The sequence below is a fragment of the Ricinus communis genome, chromosome 4, assembly GCF_019578655.1.
Source record: "Ricinus communis isolate WT05 ecotype wild-type chromosome 4, ASM1957865v1, whole genome shotgun sequence".
In the NCBI taxonomy this organism is placed as follows: domain Eukaryota; kingdom Viridiplantae; phylum Streptophyta; class Magnoliopsida; order Malpighiales; family Euphorbiaceae; genus Ricinus; species Ricinus communis.
Genome location: NC_063259.1, coordinates 23477294 through 23498516, shown reverse-complemented (window position 1 = coordinate 23498516; position 21223 = coordinate 23477294). Strand labels below are relative to the sequence as shown.

At 30.2% G+C, this 21223-nt stretch overlaps 1 protein-coding gene across 1 annotated transcript; it reads left to right on the top strand.

The window, feature by feature from the left end:
• Positions 1–17100: 17100 nt before the first annotated feature.
• LOC8269511 (transcription factor bHLH30) lies at positions 17101–20038 on the top strand. Its single transcript, XM_002524356.4, has 2 exons — positions 17101–18380; positions 19286–20038. The coding sequence occupies exons 1-2, from the start codon at positions 17775–17777 to the stop codon at positions 19781–19783; spliced, it is 1104 nt and encodes a 367-aa protein (XP_002524402.2). The 5' UTR covers positions 17101–17774; the 3' UTR covers positions 19784–20038.
• The last annotated feature ends 1185 nt before the right edge of the window (positions 20039–21223 follow it).

Genomic DNA, 21223 nt, shown 5'->3' with positions numbered 1-21223 from the left:
TGAATATTTTTCTTTTCGGTGCTGTAGGTTTGGAGTTGATTCTTGATTGTCCCAGATCTAACCATGGGTTACTCCGAATTTTCCATTTATTATTGTTGATTGGGTTGCTGAAGTGGATTTGGTTGGTTGACGCAAGAACTAACATGAAATTGTTTAATTTTGAAGCACAACCAAACAATTTGGATGAGTTATTGTTGCAACCCTGATAGTTATGGTGTCTTAACTACCTCAGTGTTGGCAAACAAAAAAGAAAACTACCTTAGTGAAGCTCTTTGGAAGCCATGAAAAAAGAGAGTTCACCCAGAGAGCGTGTAAATGAATCTTTACTTTTCATTTTAATTTTTTAATAAAATTTGTAAATATAATTTTTTATTTTCTCTTTAGGTAATATTTCAAGTATAAATGATAGATTTAGAATAAATAAAATAAAAATTTATTATTTTTATTTAAAAATAAGTGATTTTTATATAAAAGAATATAAAAAACATGTTAAATTTGTTTTGAGATATTTTTTAAAGCTTAGCTAATAATTTTAAAAATATAAAAAATTATTTTCTATTTTCATTTAAAAAAATAGCACAAGTAAATATAAAATTTTATTTTCTATTTTTTTTAAAAGTGATATATAATTTTTTATAAATAAATATATTCTTTGAACCTTTTCTCTTCTAATTTAATTAATATCTCGAATTTGGACATTAAATATATAGTTGTATTAGAACTCTTGAGAAATACTTTGCCACCCATAAAAAATTTATCCAATACACTCTAAATTAATTTTGAATATATATTTCAAAAAAGAAACAGTTCAAAAAAAATTAAATTGAAATTAAAGTCAACGCAACAGTAAAATTCAATTAAGCTCTTTTTTCTTTCTTAATTCCCTTGTTAAGTGAATCTTTGTGTGCTTTCAATTTATTGAATTATTCAGATCAACAGCTCCCTTTCTGAAAAACAATTTTGTTTTGGGCTCTAACCTTTGAGAACACATCTTCTAGTTTTTTACATAAGCAGGCACTGCCGGTAGCTCTTACCAACAATAGTTTTTACTCTTTATCCTGTTAGTGATCGATAAATTTGTTTTAGTATACGAATTTACCATATTGAAAGCGCATAATTGGTAAAGAAAACTCCAAAGACTATAAAAAGAAAGAAAAGAAAAATAAGAATAAAAGGAAGAAGAAACAATACACGTCAAGTTGTGCAGTGTAAATGTCTTGTCATTATATGTTTGGGTGATTGCATTTTTGCATACATCTGTGGGGAAGAGAAAAAGGAAAGAGGCGAAGAAGATGACAATATCAATGTGGATGGTGGGGTGGTTTTCACAACTCACGACTGGTCCGGTATATAAGCGACTAAAGTCCCCCAAAAGTGGACATAGCGTATGGCAGTCAGGAATACATCACCTAACTGTACTATTAATTTGGAGATCTTCAGGAAACGAAGTTAGAGATCTCAGATGGATCAGTATATAGAAAATCACTTTGATTTTTAAGTCAGTATATAAATAATGGATCTAATAAAGTGTGTAAATGGTTATAGAACACGATATTATATATTATCAATTCTCGTGAATGCACGTTCTTTAACCGATATAGGCGATCTTGTGATGTAATAAGTGAGCTAGTCACAATTAGCTTAAAAAATTAATGTTTAGTTAGATATATATCAGTAAAAAATAATAGTATATATATTAATAACTTGACATTTTGCAATATTATTAATAAGGCATACTATTAAAAAATTTAATTTTAATTAAAGTAAGATTATTAAAGAATTATAGATACTATACTTGTTGAAGACATGCAAAAAGGATTATACTGTCCATGCAGTAGTTGTTATAACAAGTGAAAAAGTTTGTTTAATCTCAAAAGTTATTGATAGAGATAGAAATTCAATCTTTTCTATTTTTCCAATCCCAATTCCTGAATTCAGTGATTTGACTCGTCTTTGTGAGAAGAAGAAGAGAACAACAAAGGACGGAGCCAGTCCTAAATCAATTTTATAAAACCAAAAGCTAAGGTGACCAAAATTTCTGAGATTTGATTCTGTTTTCGATTATTCTTTAGAAATGAAGATTTATGACTTTAAATTTAAAAAGTTTGGTCTAATTAAACTAATTGAGTTTATTTATTTATTAATAGAGATGGATTAATATTCATAAAATATCATTTTCATAATAAATTATACAACTCTATTTATCTAATTTAATTTTTTATTCGATTCAGTTTGATTTATTTTTATACAAAATTCGATTTATTCATTCTAATTTTGAAATCGGCTGAAAGTTCACTCTTGTAACAGTAATAGCAGTCCGAGCTAGTTATCGCTTTGAATTCTCTCATAGATGGTTTCATTTTTGCCCAAATAGTTTGTTAATGGGTTCCCCCAACTTGAAGAGCCCCTTTTAGATTTTGTGGACCAATTTAATAAGGTTTTTACCATAGGCCTAAATAGATCTTTCATTTAATAAAAATCTGGTACCCAATTCAAGGCCCAAAGGTTTTACTTAGGTCCTTAACTTTAAACGAACAAGGCTTCAGACAGGACTGAGTCTCTAATAGGCCGAACAAGGCTCCACACCTCTTTGCTTTTCTGAACAAGGAGGCTTCGCACTTCACAGCGAAGAGGAGCTACCCTTTGACGGGTGATAACCTTTTGCGAGTTACACTGACTTAAACCCGTTGAATCATTGGCTTTAGATGGCTGGGTTCTGACTAGAATCTGACTGAAACTCAACCGGTCAAAATTAGAATTGGTTTAAATAATAATTTTAGTTTATGAACTCAATTAAAACCATAAGAAAAGGCGAGTTAGTTTAGGATCTATCCCTTTTTAATTTTAAGCAAGCCTTGAATTGAAATTAGCGGTCTGTATTTAAATTATAAAAGTGTATAATGATTTATTTATATCAATAGATATTTTTATATGAATGTACATTTAAAGTTCAATCTTATTTAAAATTTAATTTAGTTAAACTAAGTTTAGAATTGAAAATCATATGACTAGATTGTTAAGATTCGTACTTAGATAGGATTGGAACCCGAAATTTCAGAATATTATGCACTAGATTGAACCGTTAGCCAAATCTAATTTTAATGAAACCAACCTTAATTATAATATGGGGCTCACTCTAATATGTTTTTCTTTTATCTTTTATTTTTTGACTAAATGTATATTTAAACACTTTAATTTTAGTCAATCTATCATTTTAGTATTTTAAATTTTAATTTAGTCTAATGGATATCTTAATCTGTGATATCTGACTTTATTTAACATGTTTATATATATTATATATTTTAATATTATTATTAAATAGAAATTAAATATCTATTAGATTAAAATTAAAATTATAAATATTAAAAAGATTGTAAAGATAAAGTTTTAATTTTATTATATTAAATTAAAAACTAAAATAATTAAATAATCAAAGTTAAGATGTTTAAATATACATTTAGAAAAAGACAGCTATGCCAATACCCTCTGGAATCCAGAGAATTGATTTGGAGCTAGCCCAAGGTGCAAGTGCAGCTCTCTGATCTGGAAAACACATCTTAGGAGTATGATATTTGAGATCTTATTGAATATTTCATTAAATTCATTTCTCTGATTGGGTTAAAAGTAAATCCTTCATACTAAAAAAGAAGAAAAAGAAAAATAGTAATCTCAAGATTAAAACTAGGTCTCAGAATCATTGGAATTTTCATTATAAAAACACAGCTAAATTCCATTACAGTCTCAACTGAGGATTGCAGTGTCAGTGTGCTTATTGAACCAACAGATGCAAAAAGTTAGGAACCCTTGAGTCGCCATAAGTTCTTTCATTTCTTTATTTACGTGCTACTAAAAGGAAGAATTTCATGAGAAACAGCAGTTATACTGCTCAATCATACGCAAACAGCAGGCTTAGAAAGTCTTATTAATCACTGTTGTTATAGTGCTTAATAGAGAAAGAATGATCAATCCTTTGGCTATCTTCATTTTCAATTGCTTAAGTTACAAGGTTCAGAAGTTAAGAACAATAATAATTGCATTTCCTTTCTGGGTGTTGAATGAAAAAAAAAAAAAAAAAAAAATGAAGGAAGCTTTTCAAGTGTATTATAAGGCTGCAAGGAGAAAAGGGATTATTTTGTTTCTCCATATTTGATGGAAGAAAATAGGTGGAATGTTCATGTTGTATGCCTGTGCGCAATTTGGGACCACATGCTGTGATTTAAAGGATTGTTGCACTGTGGTTTCTTTCACAAGCAAATTCATAGAGGGAGAAGGAAAATCCACTTGCAGTCTGACCATTTTTTTTTATGATTATCTTTCTGTTCTCTTTTGTGTTTCATAAGAGTTGAAAAAAAAAAAAAGAGAGAAGAAGAAGAAATATTTGTAGAGCGCCTTGTTGCTGTTGTTGTGAGTCATTTAATTATTTTGTTGGACAAATGATGAATGGATTTTATAGGACAAGGTTAATGCATTAGATTATTACAATGATTAATTTTGAACAGTATCATATTGTTGGGTTTTTTTTTTTCTTTTTTTTTTCTTTCTTTGTTTTTTTTGACCCACGAGGAAAGCCCAACCATTGAGCATATTAAAGTTTTATTTAGACTTTCTATTTTTGGAGCATATTATTATAAAAACGTCTAGGGCTAGGGTTTTTTTTTTTTTACCAAGACTTCATATATTAAAAGAAAAGAGAGAGGTGAAGAGAGGAGAATACACAGCAGCAGAAAAGTTCCGTTTCCCGTAGATTGAACCGTTGGATCGTCGTGATTTTTGGACAGCAGCTACACAGCATCTGGGCCAATATTTTGGACGGTGGAGATCGGTTTTTGAGGTCCGGAGGTCGGGTTTCGTTGGTCTGGACAGTAGCTAATTTTCTGGTGATATATTTCTTATCTTGGCTCTATTTTGATTCCATACACCTTGATGTGCTTACTTCCAAGGATATGATGATTTTGTATGCCTCTAGTATTATCTAGAGAAGACTTTGTATTGCTCCTTTGATGATGATAGTAGATTTAAGCGGCCAAAATGGTCCCGTGGTTTTTCCCTAGTTTATAGGTTTTCCACGCTAAAATTTCGGTGTGTTTGTGTTGTTGTGTGCTTACTGTTTTAGCTCAATATCTTGGTGCATAGCAGTGATATTGTGTGTGTTCTAATTGCATTAAGAACATCCTATTTGTTTGCATCATCGGGGTTCATTCAAGTTGGGAAAATTTAGACAAACAGAGATTAATTCCGCATTTATTTGTTTACCGTTTGTGGCTGTTTTTCCCATCACATATCATAGTAGAGTAAGAAGGAAGAGGTGTTGGTTTTAGCTATTGAAGTTAGGCGCTCGATAATTTTTTTTTTCAATTCAAAAACATAATTTGATCAAAATGTTTAATTAGTAAGTAGAACATAGCTAATTTCAAAATCTCCATACATTTTAAACTTATAGATTAATTTATTAGATTTCTGGATTGTATGAAGTAATATTTTAAAATTTATTGTTAAAGATAGTAATTTGATAAAAACTTCTTTTACCGAGCAATTCAAGGATGTGAATTTAAATTGAGCGACAATTTTGTGAGGATATTTTTTTAAAAATGCTCAAGTCTTTATTTTGATTGGATTTTTTATCTGGCTCGATGTATGTGCTATATTGACGGGCTTGAATCCTATCTAAGTTAATTATAGCCACACCCGGCTAGTGTTACTACTAGTACTCACCCTTTCCCTCTATTATACCTTAAAAAGAGAAAACTTAAAATTAAAACAGAAAGAGCAAATTTACTGGACAATTTTTGAAAGAAAAAATTCAAATAGAAATTTCATTTCTTGTGTAACCACACATATTATAACCTCAATTTCATTCAAATAGCTATATGATTTTAATTAATTAGTTTTATTTGCAATATCTTTTTTTTTTTTTTGGTCTGGATTAGTTGAGTTTTAACCTATGTTAATAAAGTCAATGTTTTTCAAAAGTGAGTCCGAAATCTCTATTGGAAACTATCATCAGCTGTGCGTTAGGCTACCAAGTGCGTGGAATTTTCAAAAGGTAAAAGAACATAACATATATAAGTGTCACTTTTGAACAGAAAATTATTGACTATAAATTGAGACAAGCGGTAAATGGGTCCAACCCTTGATCTTCAAAAGATAATCTGCTTGGTTGCTTAATTAAATTACAAGTTAAGTACTGATGATGATGATGATGATGATGATGATCATGAAATGATTTCTCAATTAATGACCCAATAGTCATTCAATTATCAATCTAAAGAAAGCTTAATATAAATATATACATATATAAATATATTTCTTTCACAATAAATGTGAGTTTATTGTTATCTAATATATATATATAAAAACTACTTTAATCTGTTAATCCATGATTATTGCTAATGGCATATGTTAGCTTTTCGAATCATGCTTTCAGGCATTCTAATTATAATGATCCAAAGATTATGTCTCGACTGCGATTTGTCGGTTCTACACTAAATAAACATCACGTTAATTGTACTAGAATATATATATATACCCAAATCATCATCACTTTAAAGCATGATCATTTTGACCTTGCTTTAAGCTTCTGTTGTTTCACTTAATTAATTTTGATTTTACAGACAAAAGAGATTATATATATATATAAATTTGATATTAACCTTGCTTTAAGCTTCTTCTATCATTTGTAGGGAGTTTGGTTGAAGAACAGGACTAGTAGTGGGACTCACTTTCGGCTTTGAGAAAACTATAATAACTGATAAAGAAAGGCAAAAAGATTTATAAAAAAAAAAGGATATTATAAAATCTTTGTACTTATAAATGGAAAAAGACGTGATAAGAGGGTGGAGGGTATAATTTGATGCAGAAGTGCAGTGTCCCACTTTGAGGACACATTTCTTTGGAATTGTGGGTGTAATTTTTGACTCTACAAAAAAGAAAAGAAACTATCTCCAACCAGACACAGAAAAATACATGTTCATCCATGATTAGGACACCTTAAGCTCTGCAACTATATTATCATCTTCAAACAAACAAACAAAAAAAAAAAAAATCAAATCTTGTGGGATTTTGAGCAAAAGCAAGCTTAATTAGATTCTTGCTGGTCCCATGGAGATATCTTTCTTCTTGCTGCCCTTGGTTAAAAGCCAAAACTGTTGGGTTATTGTGACCGTCCAAACATGTTGACTATGAACACTGTTTGCATATGATTTCTCATCTAGTTCCACTTCTTCATTGACATAAAATATTCTTACCATTGTACTCTAAAAATATTTTGAGCAACTTTTGCACCTTATGTTGTTAACTTCATGTATATAGTATTCTTGGTCCACTCTTTAATGTCTGAATTATTTTCTTTTATACTTTTACATTTGAAATAGAGCAAATGGTGAAGGATAGAAACAGAAATAGAATCTTTGAAAATTCTGAATATCTAAGTTTGTAATCCATGCTTCCATGCATAAAGCAAGCTAGGTATAGTAGCATATGGGTTCTCCAAGACACTAGTAGACTGCTGTTGATGAAAAGTTATATACTGATAAACTTGAAAGCTGATGAAAATTAAGCAGCAAACCAGGCTTTTAGTCATTTCCTTGTGTTTCCTGTTCCAGTTACCATCAACTGGCTTTTTAAGCTACGTTATATACCGATTGTACAAACATATACTTACATGCATCTGTACTCGCAGCTCTGCCTATATATAGCTTTTGTTTATGCTTTTTTTATCCTAATCTGCTTTTCTTTTTTCTCTCTTTCTTTTTTTCTCACTAATGCTCTATTACTGCTTTACATGCAGAAGAAAAAAAATCTGAACTGGGAAATTTCAGATTTTCTCTAGTTTGTCTTTTCTTTTAATCCAGTGATCCATATTTGATTGTTTTTTAATAATTAAATATTTCAACTTGTATTCTTGGAGTTCTGGACATAACTTCAGTATCCCAAGCAGAAATTTATAACCGGTTCTATATTATAAGTCATTATGCAAGTTAACACACAATTAATCTTGTTCACTAATTAATTGCAAGATAGTGCAAAATTGGGGATAATGCTTGGTAGATATATTGATGAGTATTAGCAAAGATAGTACAGGAGTCCATTATCCTTTGAAGTGTGAAAGTGAGATTTTTAGTGGATGAAATGAGTACCTATATATATATATGTGTGTGTGTGTGTGTCTAGTTCCTATAAGTTGAATGGAAAAATAAGTTTTAGAAAGAAAGAGCTAAATTTGGAAAGGCATAGCAGTTAGTGTATATAGAGAAAGTTAACTAGAACAAGGAGAGTAACCAAAAGAGTTGGTGGATTATATACAGTTTCAGGATTTGATGTACCATTGGCATGCCTGATGCCCACCAAAGTCTTACTGACTTTTTATTTTGTCTTTTAAATTTTCTTATTGGGAAAAATTGAAAAGAAAAAAGAACAGTAGAAGACAGCAAAGATGTTATGATAATTTCATTTATGAAGAAATCTATTTTAGATTTTCCATTTTCTGCTCCAAAAAGTTATGGACTATTACACAGTAATGTATCTACTTCATGGGAAAAAGCCTGTGGGTTTATCCTTTTATAGGTAGGTATATGTATGACCTGATGATACATATGTATGCTTTCTTTTTCAGAAAGAAATAAAGTTGGAGGCTATTTTTCATTTTTTCCAGAAAATATATTCCCAGGAAGTAAATTCTTTTCTCTTTAATCAGATTACCCATAAAGAGATTCTTTCAAGGTTTGGTATAGAGTTTGATTAGCTCCAACTTTTGGGGCTCCAACCTGATAGTGTTTCACTTTTGGAAATCTTTTTTAGATCTTGTTTTGTATTTTTCTTTTTACAAGGGCTAAATAAATAAATATATAATATTATAATTAAATAATCAAATAATAAATATATTATAATATTATAATCAAATAATTTAATAATTATTATTAAATATGTCAAATTTTCAATTTTCATCATCTATTAATCAAGTTATGGATAATATGTTTAAGACCAAAATCATACCGATTAAAAATTAAATAAAATTAACTCATTCAAATTGGTTATACAATAAAATTAAAATAAATTAAAAATTCATATTGCGGTTCTCTAGTGAAGGGAGAACTATTTTTGACGAAACCTACAAAAAAAATACTGATTATGGTGTCCGGACATTGTGTTTAGAAGACTATTCTGACGCTTAAATTAATATTAAAAAAAAAAACAAAAGGTATAAACACTCAAGCAAGTAAAAATGACATTATTAGAGTTGTGTGTCTCTTCTCCCTATTTATAGCACGAGGCATAAAGTATAACTTTTATGATAAAAAATAAAATAGTGAAATGAAAATTGAAAATTGAAAATTGCCTATCTTTTAGAAAGCGATACAAGTTGCGAGTGAATATGCCTATACTATTAAAAATAGATGTTAGCGCTTCCATTTCGATCTCTGGGCTCCAAGACCACAAGAGATCAATCTTGAAATGTGATGAGCTATGGCTCGCATGGAGCTACTCATTCTGCCGATTATGCATCACCCATCAAAATAATTACGATAAAACGAAAACATTTTGAAAAAAACAACAACAAAAATAGAGTGAGAATATTGGTTCTTGACTAATGGTATTTTATATTTTTGTTCTTTCTTTTTATAGCTAGGTTCTACGAAAACTTCAAAATGCTTCATGTTTTTATGTTGGATACATTTTGAATATAAAAACTCTTCGGAGAGGTTTGGACACCTCTTGAAAATTTTAAAAAGTATAACCTATTATTTTCTTAATATTTCTTATTCATTTTTAGAAACTTTGAAAATCAATTTTTTTATTATTTAATTGAATTTCCTATTTTGAGAAGAATTTTCATTCTTTTTCTATTTAGTGATAAGACTTTTCTATTTAATTAGATTTCCTGCTTTAGAAAGAATTTTTAATTTTTTTCTTATTTATAAAAGATATTTAACTTTTATTTTTCAATTTTTAAACATTTATCACTTATTGAATTTTATTTAAAAATATCAGTGTATATATAAATGTCTTCCATCGTTTTTTTTTTTTAATTTTTTTAAAAATTATCCCTATATTGTATTGTATCGTGTCGCATATCCCATATTTATTTTCATGAAACTTAGTTTTATACTGTTTGAGAGAAAAGAAAGAGAAGCGTGTTGCTTTTTTTTTTTTTTTTGATTTTGAAACACAAACTTTTATCTTTTTTGATACATAAGAAGGTTAACAGATTACGGACTACACAACAGGGGATAGTCATCTCTTTTCGCTCGCTATAAAGAAGAAAATTCATTTTAGTACAGAGGATAGGATTCAAATCTCTCTCCTAAGAGTAAATACTTTTGCCACTTGAGTTAGACCTCAAATACAATTAGATAACATATTGATTTCGTATCAGAATTTTGTTCTTAATAAAGAGTTCTCTTTTACAAGAAAAGAGACCAAATATACATAATACATGCATAAATGATTTTCGGTAAAAGTGTATATTAATAATGCTATTAATGGTAAAAATTCTTGCCAACCAAGTTGTATTTTACTCAATTAAAGAAAAAGCAACGATTTGAAAAAAAAAAAAAAACTAGACATATGTGAAACTCATATTAGTCCATTTAAAAATATTTATTAAATAATAATATGACAATATTTGTCAATATATAAAATCACCGATCAATTATAATTGAAAATCATAAAATATAAATGTAACACTATGTCGAAGTATAATTTCAATAAGTTGTAGTTATGAACGGAGTCCAAATAATAATTTCAATGGTTTCCATGCTAAATTTTCCAGGAAAGCACAAAGGCAAAAGTTTGAACAAACATGCAACTAGAAAATGCTAATCCTGGAATATATAATTAAGCCCTAATAATGAGAACAAATTCATGTAAAAAATTGAATTTTAGGAGGATAACTTTTAATTTTGATATCCCAAGCAAATTGCAAATGTGTTATTGCTGTCCATTCGATGGACCACAATTTTTTAACGGTACAAATAACATTCCAATTACGCAACTTCTTAATGAAATGATGCTTAAGATTTGAATTTATTAGAAGCAAATGGTCCACAGCAAATGATTTGTCCCATTGAACTTGTCCTAATGAAATAGGCTGCAGGAAGAATCTAGCAATGGAAGAGTTAGATTTTCGTCCTATTTTAATGTGTGGGGATATGTACTTAGACCTATAGCAGATTCTGATACATTAATTTCAAATTTATAGATATGGAAATCCTGAGTAATTTAAATATTAGCATTGGAGGCTAAAGTTTAGTTCCCTTTTAAATTTGGCCATTGGAACAGAGAAAGCTATGTAATTATGTCCCGACATTTATAAATCAGTAACTCAGTCACTTATAAATAGTTTCATTAAATGAAGGAATGAGGACATAATTAAAAATTCAAATATATATATATATATATATATATATATATATATATATAGGACTATGTTCATTTGTCTAACAGGTAAGATGATGAGCTAGAAATTTATTCGTTAAATTTCTTTCAAAGTTTAAATGGACCGCTCCAAAAATACTTTATATTACCGCTAAATTAAAGGACTATGTTGCCTATGTTGTATTTTGATTTAAATTGCCTATGCTGTATTTTGATTCGTTCATTTCAAATGTTAAGATCTATGGAGTATTAATGATGGATTTCAAAAAAAAAAAAAAACAAATTATCAACTTAAAATTCATAATTCATAATTCATAATGGATATTATTGGATTTTAAATTTGAATTTATGATCCTCACACAATGCAATAGCTATGCAATTCTATCCAACAACAAAGAATTGTGTGGATTCACTTTACAAATTTTATCTTGAAAGTATTAGTACATAAACTTTTATACTGAATTAAGAAAAATAAAGAACTTTATACATATTTTGAATTTGATACACGGATAAATGAGAATTCTTTTCTTAAAACTATATATATAAAGGTTTTAAAATTTCTTATTTTCTTTCTCTTGCAGCAGTGTTATATACTAAAACGATGATTGAATTGGCTTAAGTTTTCGTTGTCGTTCAATCAGTATCAATGGATTAATAGTCCACTCATTTTGATTAAGTCTTTCAATTATAAATTATTTTTAAGAAATTCATGACTATAAGAAAATCTAATCAATTAATCCAATTAGTCTAAACGGCTAATCTGGTCGATCAAACTTAAATTTGATCAAATTTTGAGTTCTAAATACCAAATGGACTAAACTAGTCGTGGATTTGAGTTGAATAATTAAAATGACTTGCACAATTGGGTCTTTGAAAACCACTAATTTACATCCTCATTGCCTTTGTTAAATATCTCATCTCAGGCACATGCGGTACCCTTTGGAAGGAAGATTCATCATGTATAATGTGTAGAATATGAAATCACTCCGATCTATAGCAACACTGTCAATACAAATGCAGTCCTCAAAAGCTATTCTTTGAGCAAGATATTGCAGAGACACAAAACCAGCTTTCATTTTATTAGCTTTGTGACAACTCGCGTGAGATATAGAGATGTGACATACAATACAACTCAAGTTCTCTTTATGACTATGGTGAGAAAGAAAAAAAATTAGATCATTGGCTCATCAGGCGCATGCAATGCAAAATATTTTTCACCATCACTTCCTTTACCTAGATGTGGGGCATACATTTGTTGTTTTGTTCATGTGTTAAAAAAACTATTCTCTCTAAAAGTTTAAACTGTTGTGTGAAGATTTAAAAATAATTTTATACGAAAATATCTACCGAGCTTGAAGCGTATTATGAGAGTAACTAAAGGGCGAATTCCGAACACTTGAGATTTAGTTCAAGTGATATTAGTGTTTGTTTTTATGAATAAAAAGTCTTAAGTTCGAGTCTTTTGCACTAGGTGAATTTTTGTCTTTATAACGAATATAAAAGAATATTTATTCTCATATCGTATAGTCCATAATCTCTTGTTTTACTCATAAGAAAAAATTAATAAACTCTTGACATTTGAATCATAGAAATCTTGATATCTTATTCTATCAAAATATTAAAATTATTAGATGAAACCCCAAAAATAATTTTAGTTTTCTCACGGTTTACATTTTAATCCTTTTGATACTTTGGGTGAGTGCATATGGGATGAAGTGGATGATAAAGCTCGCTGCAGGATGGAGTACAAGCATTCATGTGCTTGCTCACATTCAAATTGGTCATTCTCTCCTCCTCTACTAATGATACAAAAAAAAAAAAAAAAGTCCAATAATTACGACCACTTTCTTGTGAACTTCAATTATATTTCTTCCATTGTAAAACCAAACAACTACAAGATTGACTTAAAGGATAATTTTTATCATAAAACTAAATTTAAATGAAATATTATATATACGAATGAATCGAATAAAAATACAAATAGATATGATTTAGCACTTTTACAGTAATTATTTAGATTAAATAAAACTAATTAAAGATTTTTAGATTCAACATGTTATCACTCCTTATACACGTTTTAAAGTGCAGAAAGAGAGAAGTACTTTATTTTTAAGTTGAATGTGAAAGATTTTCAATGGAAGTAATTAAGGGACTGTTGATAATAAAAGGAAACGAATAAATTAATCAGGACGTGCCTTACAGCCATTATCATTCCCTCCCATAGCAATTAACCAAGCTCAAGTGGCATACATAATTAAGTATGATGGCATTTTAATTATTTTATTTAGGTAGATTGTGGCTCATGCATCTCATGCAATTAAGATATCCACTAACCAAATATACTTAAGCTACATGCATGTATTATTTCATTTGTAAAGAAAATAATTAAAGGAAAGAAAGAGGTAAAATGTTTTCATCAATTCTTTTTCATCTCTGCCTTGCTTGGTAATAAAAGATATGATAATGGTAAGAGAAAAGAATGAACAATTTTGGTATTAAAATTGTGAAGGAATTCAAAGGCACCACTCATCATATCCGAAGCTTAAAAATCCCAACAAGTTATTTGCATCTCTACGCTAGGGCAAAATGCGTATAAGGCATTAGCAGAAACGTCATGATAGAGTGGGATTGATGTCATCATAACCTCCCTTTTCGAGAGAGAGAGAGAGAGAGAGAGAGAGAGGCTTTCTTGTTTGTGGGTAATGTTAGTGGTAGTGCAGCTATCATCAAATGTTTGAATACACTATGTAAATTAAATTAAAATAAATAAATAAAAACATGGCAATATATATAATAATAAAAAAAAAAGAAAAAAGAAAAAGGGTTCCAAAAAGATGAAAAGTATATAAAAGAAATGGGGACCAAAGCAGCCATGCGTGTGACCACATTAGGCTTTAAAAGAAAATACAACATAAAATACAAAATTAAAATCCTTTTGCCCTAGCTAGCTAGCAAATGCAAGCACAACAAATGTAGCAAAAGACGTATGCATTGGGAATAAGTTTACTAATACTTTGATTTTAGTGGGTTTAATCTAATCTCTTTTCTTTTCTTCTTTTTTGTTTTCTCATCGTGTCAATCTAAATTAATAAATCATATGCAGAAGCTCATTTAATTTATGTAACAAAAAAGGTGACAACACTATTTTAATGGGTCTAGGTGTTCATCTACACAATTATTATGTTGAAAAGGGGAAGCTTGGCGGAATGATATTTGTTTTACTTTTTGTTAGCCCAGCTACTTATATACCTGTGCAATTACCCCTCATGCATTGCTGGTCAAGTGAATTAAGCCTTTTATTTTTTGGTATTTATTATGTATTTCTTTCTGTTCTTCTTTTTTGTAAGTTTTTTTTTTACCATAAACGCATCATGGTTCAAAAGGAGTATGCAAACCTATTTAGGACCAACAAAATAGCACAAGCCAGTGGCTGCGAATGCTAGAGCTCGTGGATATAAGGAAAACAGTGATTAGAAGCTATGGATTACCGCGCCACATGTTAAAAGTCATTACAAACATGTTTATTGTTCCTTTGTGCTTTTTGGCCATGCCCAGTTGTTTATTCTATTGTAGTAAATAAATGTTACCAACTGACAATGTGATAAGGTATTTTAATTTACTCCTATTTATTTGTCTATATAATAGCTAAACAAACTATTAAGATAGAAAAATGGGGATTAATTGTCCCCCCCAACAAAAGAAAAAAAAAAGAGAAGAAGAAGAAGAAGAAAAGAAAGCGAAAAGAAAAATAGGGATTGTTAGATGGTGAAAGAGATCACTTACTAAAGAATTCATTAACTTAATTTAGAATCCTCACTGGTCACTATAATAAACAATTTAAAGCTTCTAATAGTGAAAGGTAGATTGACTTTATTTATTTACATTCTTTAACTAGAAAGCATTTAGAGTTTGAGTCCTCTTATTTAATGTTAATTAATTTTATGATAACAATTACTAAATAGAGTTATTTCTATTTAGGCGCCAACATGTCTCACATCTCATAATCATTCATTAATCTATTGTTGGCTTCTTATAATGTTTTTCTTCTTTTTTCATGAAAGCTTTTCACTATGCAAATCTTCTCTTTCATATAGCTACAATACCCTTCCTTTGTTAAAATATTCTTTGCTGAGAATACTAGAAATGTAAGTATAAAGAACTTAAGACAGATTAAGATTTTTCGCAATGGGCTTAAACTAAGCTTCGCATTATTACTGCTCAAATTACGTGATAAACAAACAAGCACCATTTGGAACTGTGGGGGCAGTACCTACATGTTTTTTTTGTTTGTATATCTATAAATGAAGAACCCATATCTTAATTATAATTAATGATGAAAAGGCAACGAATATATAAATATATCGAAATGCTAGCACGAGCTGAAAAAAGGCTTTTATAATATATATATATATATATATATATATATATATATATATATATATACGGTTAAATTATATTAACGGTCACTAAAATTTATATTTTATAATAAAAAAATATTAAATTTTGATTTGCAATTAAATGATTGCTAAATTTTAATTTTTAATAACACAAGAAGATTTTTCTAGCACACTTAAAAAGTAAAGTATATATATAATCATCAAACTTTACATTTTATAACAAAAAAATATTAAAATCTTTTATTTATTATAAAAAGGTACTACTTATCTATTTTTTAAAATTAAAATTTTAATACCTTTCATAAAGTGTAAAATTTAGTAACCATTCATGTAATTTTTCCTCACTTGCTGGAAAAATTTATCAATGTTAGAATGTATAATATAGAAACTATAAATATAATTTGCCCACACATGTACTGTATATAAGCGAAAATTGGAGCATATACCAACTTTCGGGAGCCCCAAAAGAAGAGGGCTGGGGGGGAGGCATTTGCTTGCTATCAGAATACAAATAGATATTCCAATACACCTACCCACTGGAATGTGTCAAAATTCCCAAAGGACTGGTATAAGATAAGATCCATCGGGCATGAATATACATACATGTAACTGAAACCCAAGAAATGTAGTGAAGCAAGAGAGCTAATTCATTCAGTTACCTAGAGAGAGAGAGAGAGTATATAGAAAGAGGTGGAGTGTGTTCCAAGACACAATGATTACATGGTCTTGGGGAAGCAGAAAGGGTGGCGTGGAAATAGCCAAGAGTATGGAAGAACGTGGGGGGATTGACCAAGGCTATCTATCTATCGAGCTAATGAAAAAAAAAGAAAAAAGAAGAATTTATTTTAAGTCTTGTTTGTGTATATATAAAAATAAAATATACTATATGTTTGTGTTTATAACTTTAATATGTATAAAAGAAAATAAAAGCAAAAGAGTTTAGCTAAGCCTTTTATCATGATGATACTATCAGCCTTTTTCGGTCTTTGGTCGGTCGACAATCTGTGTGTTGTGTGTTCACTGTGTTTGTTTTTGTGTTTCCCATCCCCACTTCTCTCTCTCTCCAAAAACTGCACTAACAGAGTGTAATTATACAGTTTTAACCAATCACAAAACAACAAAATTATGTTTTTCTTTTTCATTAATGTGATATAGTAGTAATATGTAGATTAGGAGGAAAAAGAAAAAACAAAAAGATATCACCTCCCCACCCTTGATAGCTACAGGGATGGATAGAGAATGCCGTAAGAAGAAAGGAAAGGGCACTAGTACTGCTTAACACTTACACCCCTCCCTCCCTCTCTCTATATATATTTAGATTGTTAGAGTGGTGAGAGAGAGAGAGAGAGAGAGAGAGAGAGAAAGTGCAGCAGATCAGCACAAAAGTAGAGAGCTAAAGAACAAAGAAACCCAAAAGATACCCAATAAAGTGCCAAGGAAAAGGAAAGGCTTTAGTTGAATCAATTTTTGTTTAGGATAAAAAGGGTTCTTCTTCACCGTTCTTCTCTCCCTCAAAGCCTGTGGCAGAAAACCTACCCACCCTCCCAATTGAAAGAGACTCTAATATCTGTATTAGATTGGAGATAGCTAGAGAGAACTAGTCCAACTTCTTTCTTTCTCTGTTACTTTGGCTTTTCTTTTCTTCTTTTTCTTTCTTCTTTTTTTTTTTTTTCCTGTTTTTATACCATCTTCCACTAACACAAGAGATAGAGTATAGAGCACTGAAAAGTCCATCCATTCAATTCCCATTTAACAACATATCAAAGCAAGAACAAGCTCTGTCTCTTACATTCTTCTTTTTTGGCCTTGTTCGTATTCCTTTTTTCACTCTTCTTCTCTCTTTACAAAAGTATAAACCCAGTTTCCGTATCCTTTTTTTTTGTTTTGCTTCCAATTCTCGTTTTCTTTTTATCTTTACATCAAGAAAGCAAGTCGTCACATCATCACCATGAAAACTCCCTCAAAGAAATAGAAGTTCAATCTAATATTTTGTCCAGAAAGAACATGTGTGGATTGAAAGAAGAAGATCAAGGCGAGTGTTCTCAGACTATTCATAACTTACAAGGCTACCAAGAACAGCTACTTCTTCAACAAATGCAACACCAACACCAACAGCAAACTAGTGACATGTATGGTGGAGCTAGAGGAGGATCGTCAGGGTTGATTTTCCCTGAAGTTTCACCAATCCTACCGTGGCCTCTCCCTCCAGTCCACTCTTTCAACCCGGCCATGACCCAATTCCCTTCCAACCCGGTACATCATCACCATCATCATCGTGATCACCACGACCCATTTCTTATCCCTCCTCCAGTGCCATCATCATATGGTAATCTATTCAACAGAAGAGCTCCTGCTCTGCAATTTGCATATGATGGTTCATCAAGTCATGATCATCTTAGAATCATAACCGACACTCTTGGACCGGTTGTTCAGCCCGGTTCAGCTCCTTTTGGCTTGCAAGCTGAGTTAGGGAAGATGACCGCCCAAGAAATCATGGATGCTAAGGCGCTTGCTGCTTCAAAGAGTCACAGTGAGGCTGAGAGGAGAAGAAGAGAGAGAATCAATAACCATCTTGCGAAGCTACGCAGCTTACTACCTAGCACCACCAAAGTAAGTGTCCGTATAATAATAATAATCTTTCAGAACTTTGGCAAATATAAAGGCACCCTCTAAAATAAGTTTCGTTGTATAGAATAACATGCATGTGCATATAACAATGTATTGTCATAAAACTTTTTGTTTGGTCTTATAACTATAAGCCCCCTCTTTTTCCCTTTCAAAGATATCTCTGTCGTTCTTCTTAAAGATTCTAGTTAGATGTCTGGTCTGTTAACAATCCATGAAAACCTAATCTTTACATATGAAAGGTTGTCACATTTTCTGTCTTTTGTTACCTTTTCTTCTTCTAATACAACCTTCTTCTTTTTTTCTTTTGGTTTATTTATTATAATTATTATTATTCCTTTCCTTCTGGGACTTGTGTGGTAGTTCCGAGGAGAGAAAAACTAAAAGGGAATAAGCGTTAATGTCGCTCTGTTGATATGATAAAGAGGAACCAAAGAGCAGTTGAAAAGCTTCCATGGAAATTTCTTGCCGGATATATCAGTCAAACTAAGTAGAGAAGTGAGTTAAAAAGAAAATTAAAATAAAAAGATTAAAGCCAGACAAGACTAGCATTCTTGTCAGTGATATAGCCATGCCCTAATCCTCTTTTATTATAACCACACACCATTTTCACTCACCGAAAAGAAAACCAGAAAAGAGAAAAGATTGCTTTTACATATATAAATATGATACTGTCTTGATTAATGTCAAGTTTAATCTACTAAAAGAATGTGACAAGTTCACCTTTATTGGGTCATTTCTTGTAACATAATATCGATCTCTATATGTTTCATTCTTTCTTCCTTTCTTTTTGGTTCGATGATTAATGGACAAGAATCATCAAACTTTAACATGACATATTAATATTGTCTTCTTCTTCTTTTTGTGTTTCTGCTTGTGATATATTGTAGACGGACAAAGCTTCTTTACTAGCGGAGGTGATCCAACATGTTAAAGAACTTAAACGCCAAACTTCTTTGATAGCCGAAACAAGTCCAGTACCGACTGAAATCGATGAGCTAACAGTGGATGCATCAGACGAAGATGGTAAATTCATAATAAAAGCTTCACTTTGCTGTGAAGATAGGTCTGATCTTTTGCCTGACCTAATAAAAACCTTGAAAGCACTGAGGTTAAGAACACTAAAAGCTGAGATAACAACACTTGGTGGTCGTGTAAAGAATGTTTTATTCATAACTGGAGAAGAAGACTCCTCAAGTAATAGCAATGAAGAAGATCAACAACAGCAACCACAGTATTCTATAAGTTCAATTCAAGAAGCATTGAAAGCAGTCATGGAGAAGAGTGGCGGTGATGAATCTTCCTCAGGGAGTGTTAAAAGACAAAGAACCAATATCAATGTCCTTGATCAACAACAGCAGCAGCAGCAGCAGCACAGGTCTCTATAATTTTACTAAAGAGTTCCTTATTATGTTTTCTTTTCTTTATTTTTCTTGGCATTCTTCTTCTTCTTCTTCTTCTTCTTCTTTTTACTTTGCTTGTGGGGTGTCTTCTTTTTCGTGTGTTTTGGTGTAATTGTTTCTTGGTCAGGTAATGATGGTGTGTTTTGTGTACTTGCATATCACTCCAAAATATATACAAATATATATAGGAAGTGTAGAGAGAGTGAGAGAACATATATATGGATTGTGCGGTTGGTATTACTTGGTGTGGTGCTCCTACCCATTTTTGTTCTGCATTATTCAGGTTTGGTTGTGTGAGAAAGAAAAGGAAAGAGATGAGAGTATAGCAAGAAAGTGGGTATATAATTTTGCTAAGTTAGGTTTGGAAATAAGGTATCTCTGGCTACGAAAAAGATTTTTCCCATGAAAAAACACAATCTCAAATTCTTTGTCTCTCACTATCGTATCTGCGTCAGTAATTTTGGTGGAATTCATGGATCATCATAAGAATGGTGACGACCATGTTCTCGTCATGTGCTGCTACGTCCCCACCCCCACCACCTCCTCCTTCTTAGTATCATCATCACTACAATGTTGTTGTTGTTGTTGTTCCAATCTTCTTGCTTCCTTGTCTATGTGTTATTACTTATTATTATTATATGTGGTCTTATTAAATACTTTCTTCAATCAGTTAGGCTAGTCTCTTTTCTTTCTTTTAAAAATATATATATATATATATATATATATATATATATATATATATATATATATATATATATATAAGCGAAAATTTTAATAATTTCAAAATTTAATTGCATGAGTTGTTGAAAATACAAAAATTAATCAAGTTCTTAATTGTAGATTCCAATTTTAAATTTTTATTTTCCTGATAAATTCACAATTTTTATGTGCCCATTAATTCTTTCTTTATTCTTTATAATTTTTCAAAATACTGAAACTAAAAATACTCATAAAGTGGTTGAATATATTTAATAAATATTATATTATATAATAATATATTAAATATTATATTACTATTATTTTTATAATAATAATATACTCCTGTTAAAAATGATGAAAATTAAATTTGATTGTATATCTAAATAAATTTAAAATTTATTTATCTAGACTTTGTACATACATTATAACTAATAGAAAAATAACCTTATGTATTAGTGTTATACATTTTGGTATTGAACGATTCTATTATTTAGAACTAAAATTTTTAATAAAAAATTTCAATTAATTTAAAAGTCAAATTGACATTTAAGCTGCTTACTTGTTTTGTGTATGATCTCACCACCAATTGCACAACAGGAATCTTACATTATTACACCAGGCAATGATGTCTGTTGTCATTCCAAGTAATTTGTACAAGTGCTGGACATAGATTATAATATTGCTTACAATTTATTAAAAATCACTGAGATGATTATAAATTGCATA

Excerpts from the sequence above, each read along its gene's own strand:
- LOC8269511 (XM_002524356.4), top strand. The coding sequence starts at position 17,775 with ATGTGTGGATTGAAAGAAGAAGATCAAGGCGAGTGTTCTCAGACTATT. Across the intron at positions 18,381-19,285 it reads TACTACCTAGCACCACCAAA|ACGGACAAAGCTTCTTTACT; the intron begins GTAAGTGTCCGT and ends GATATATTGTAG.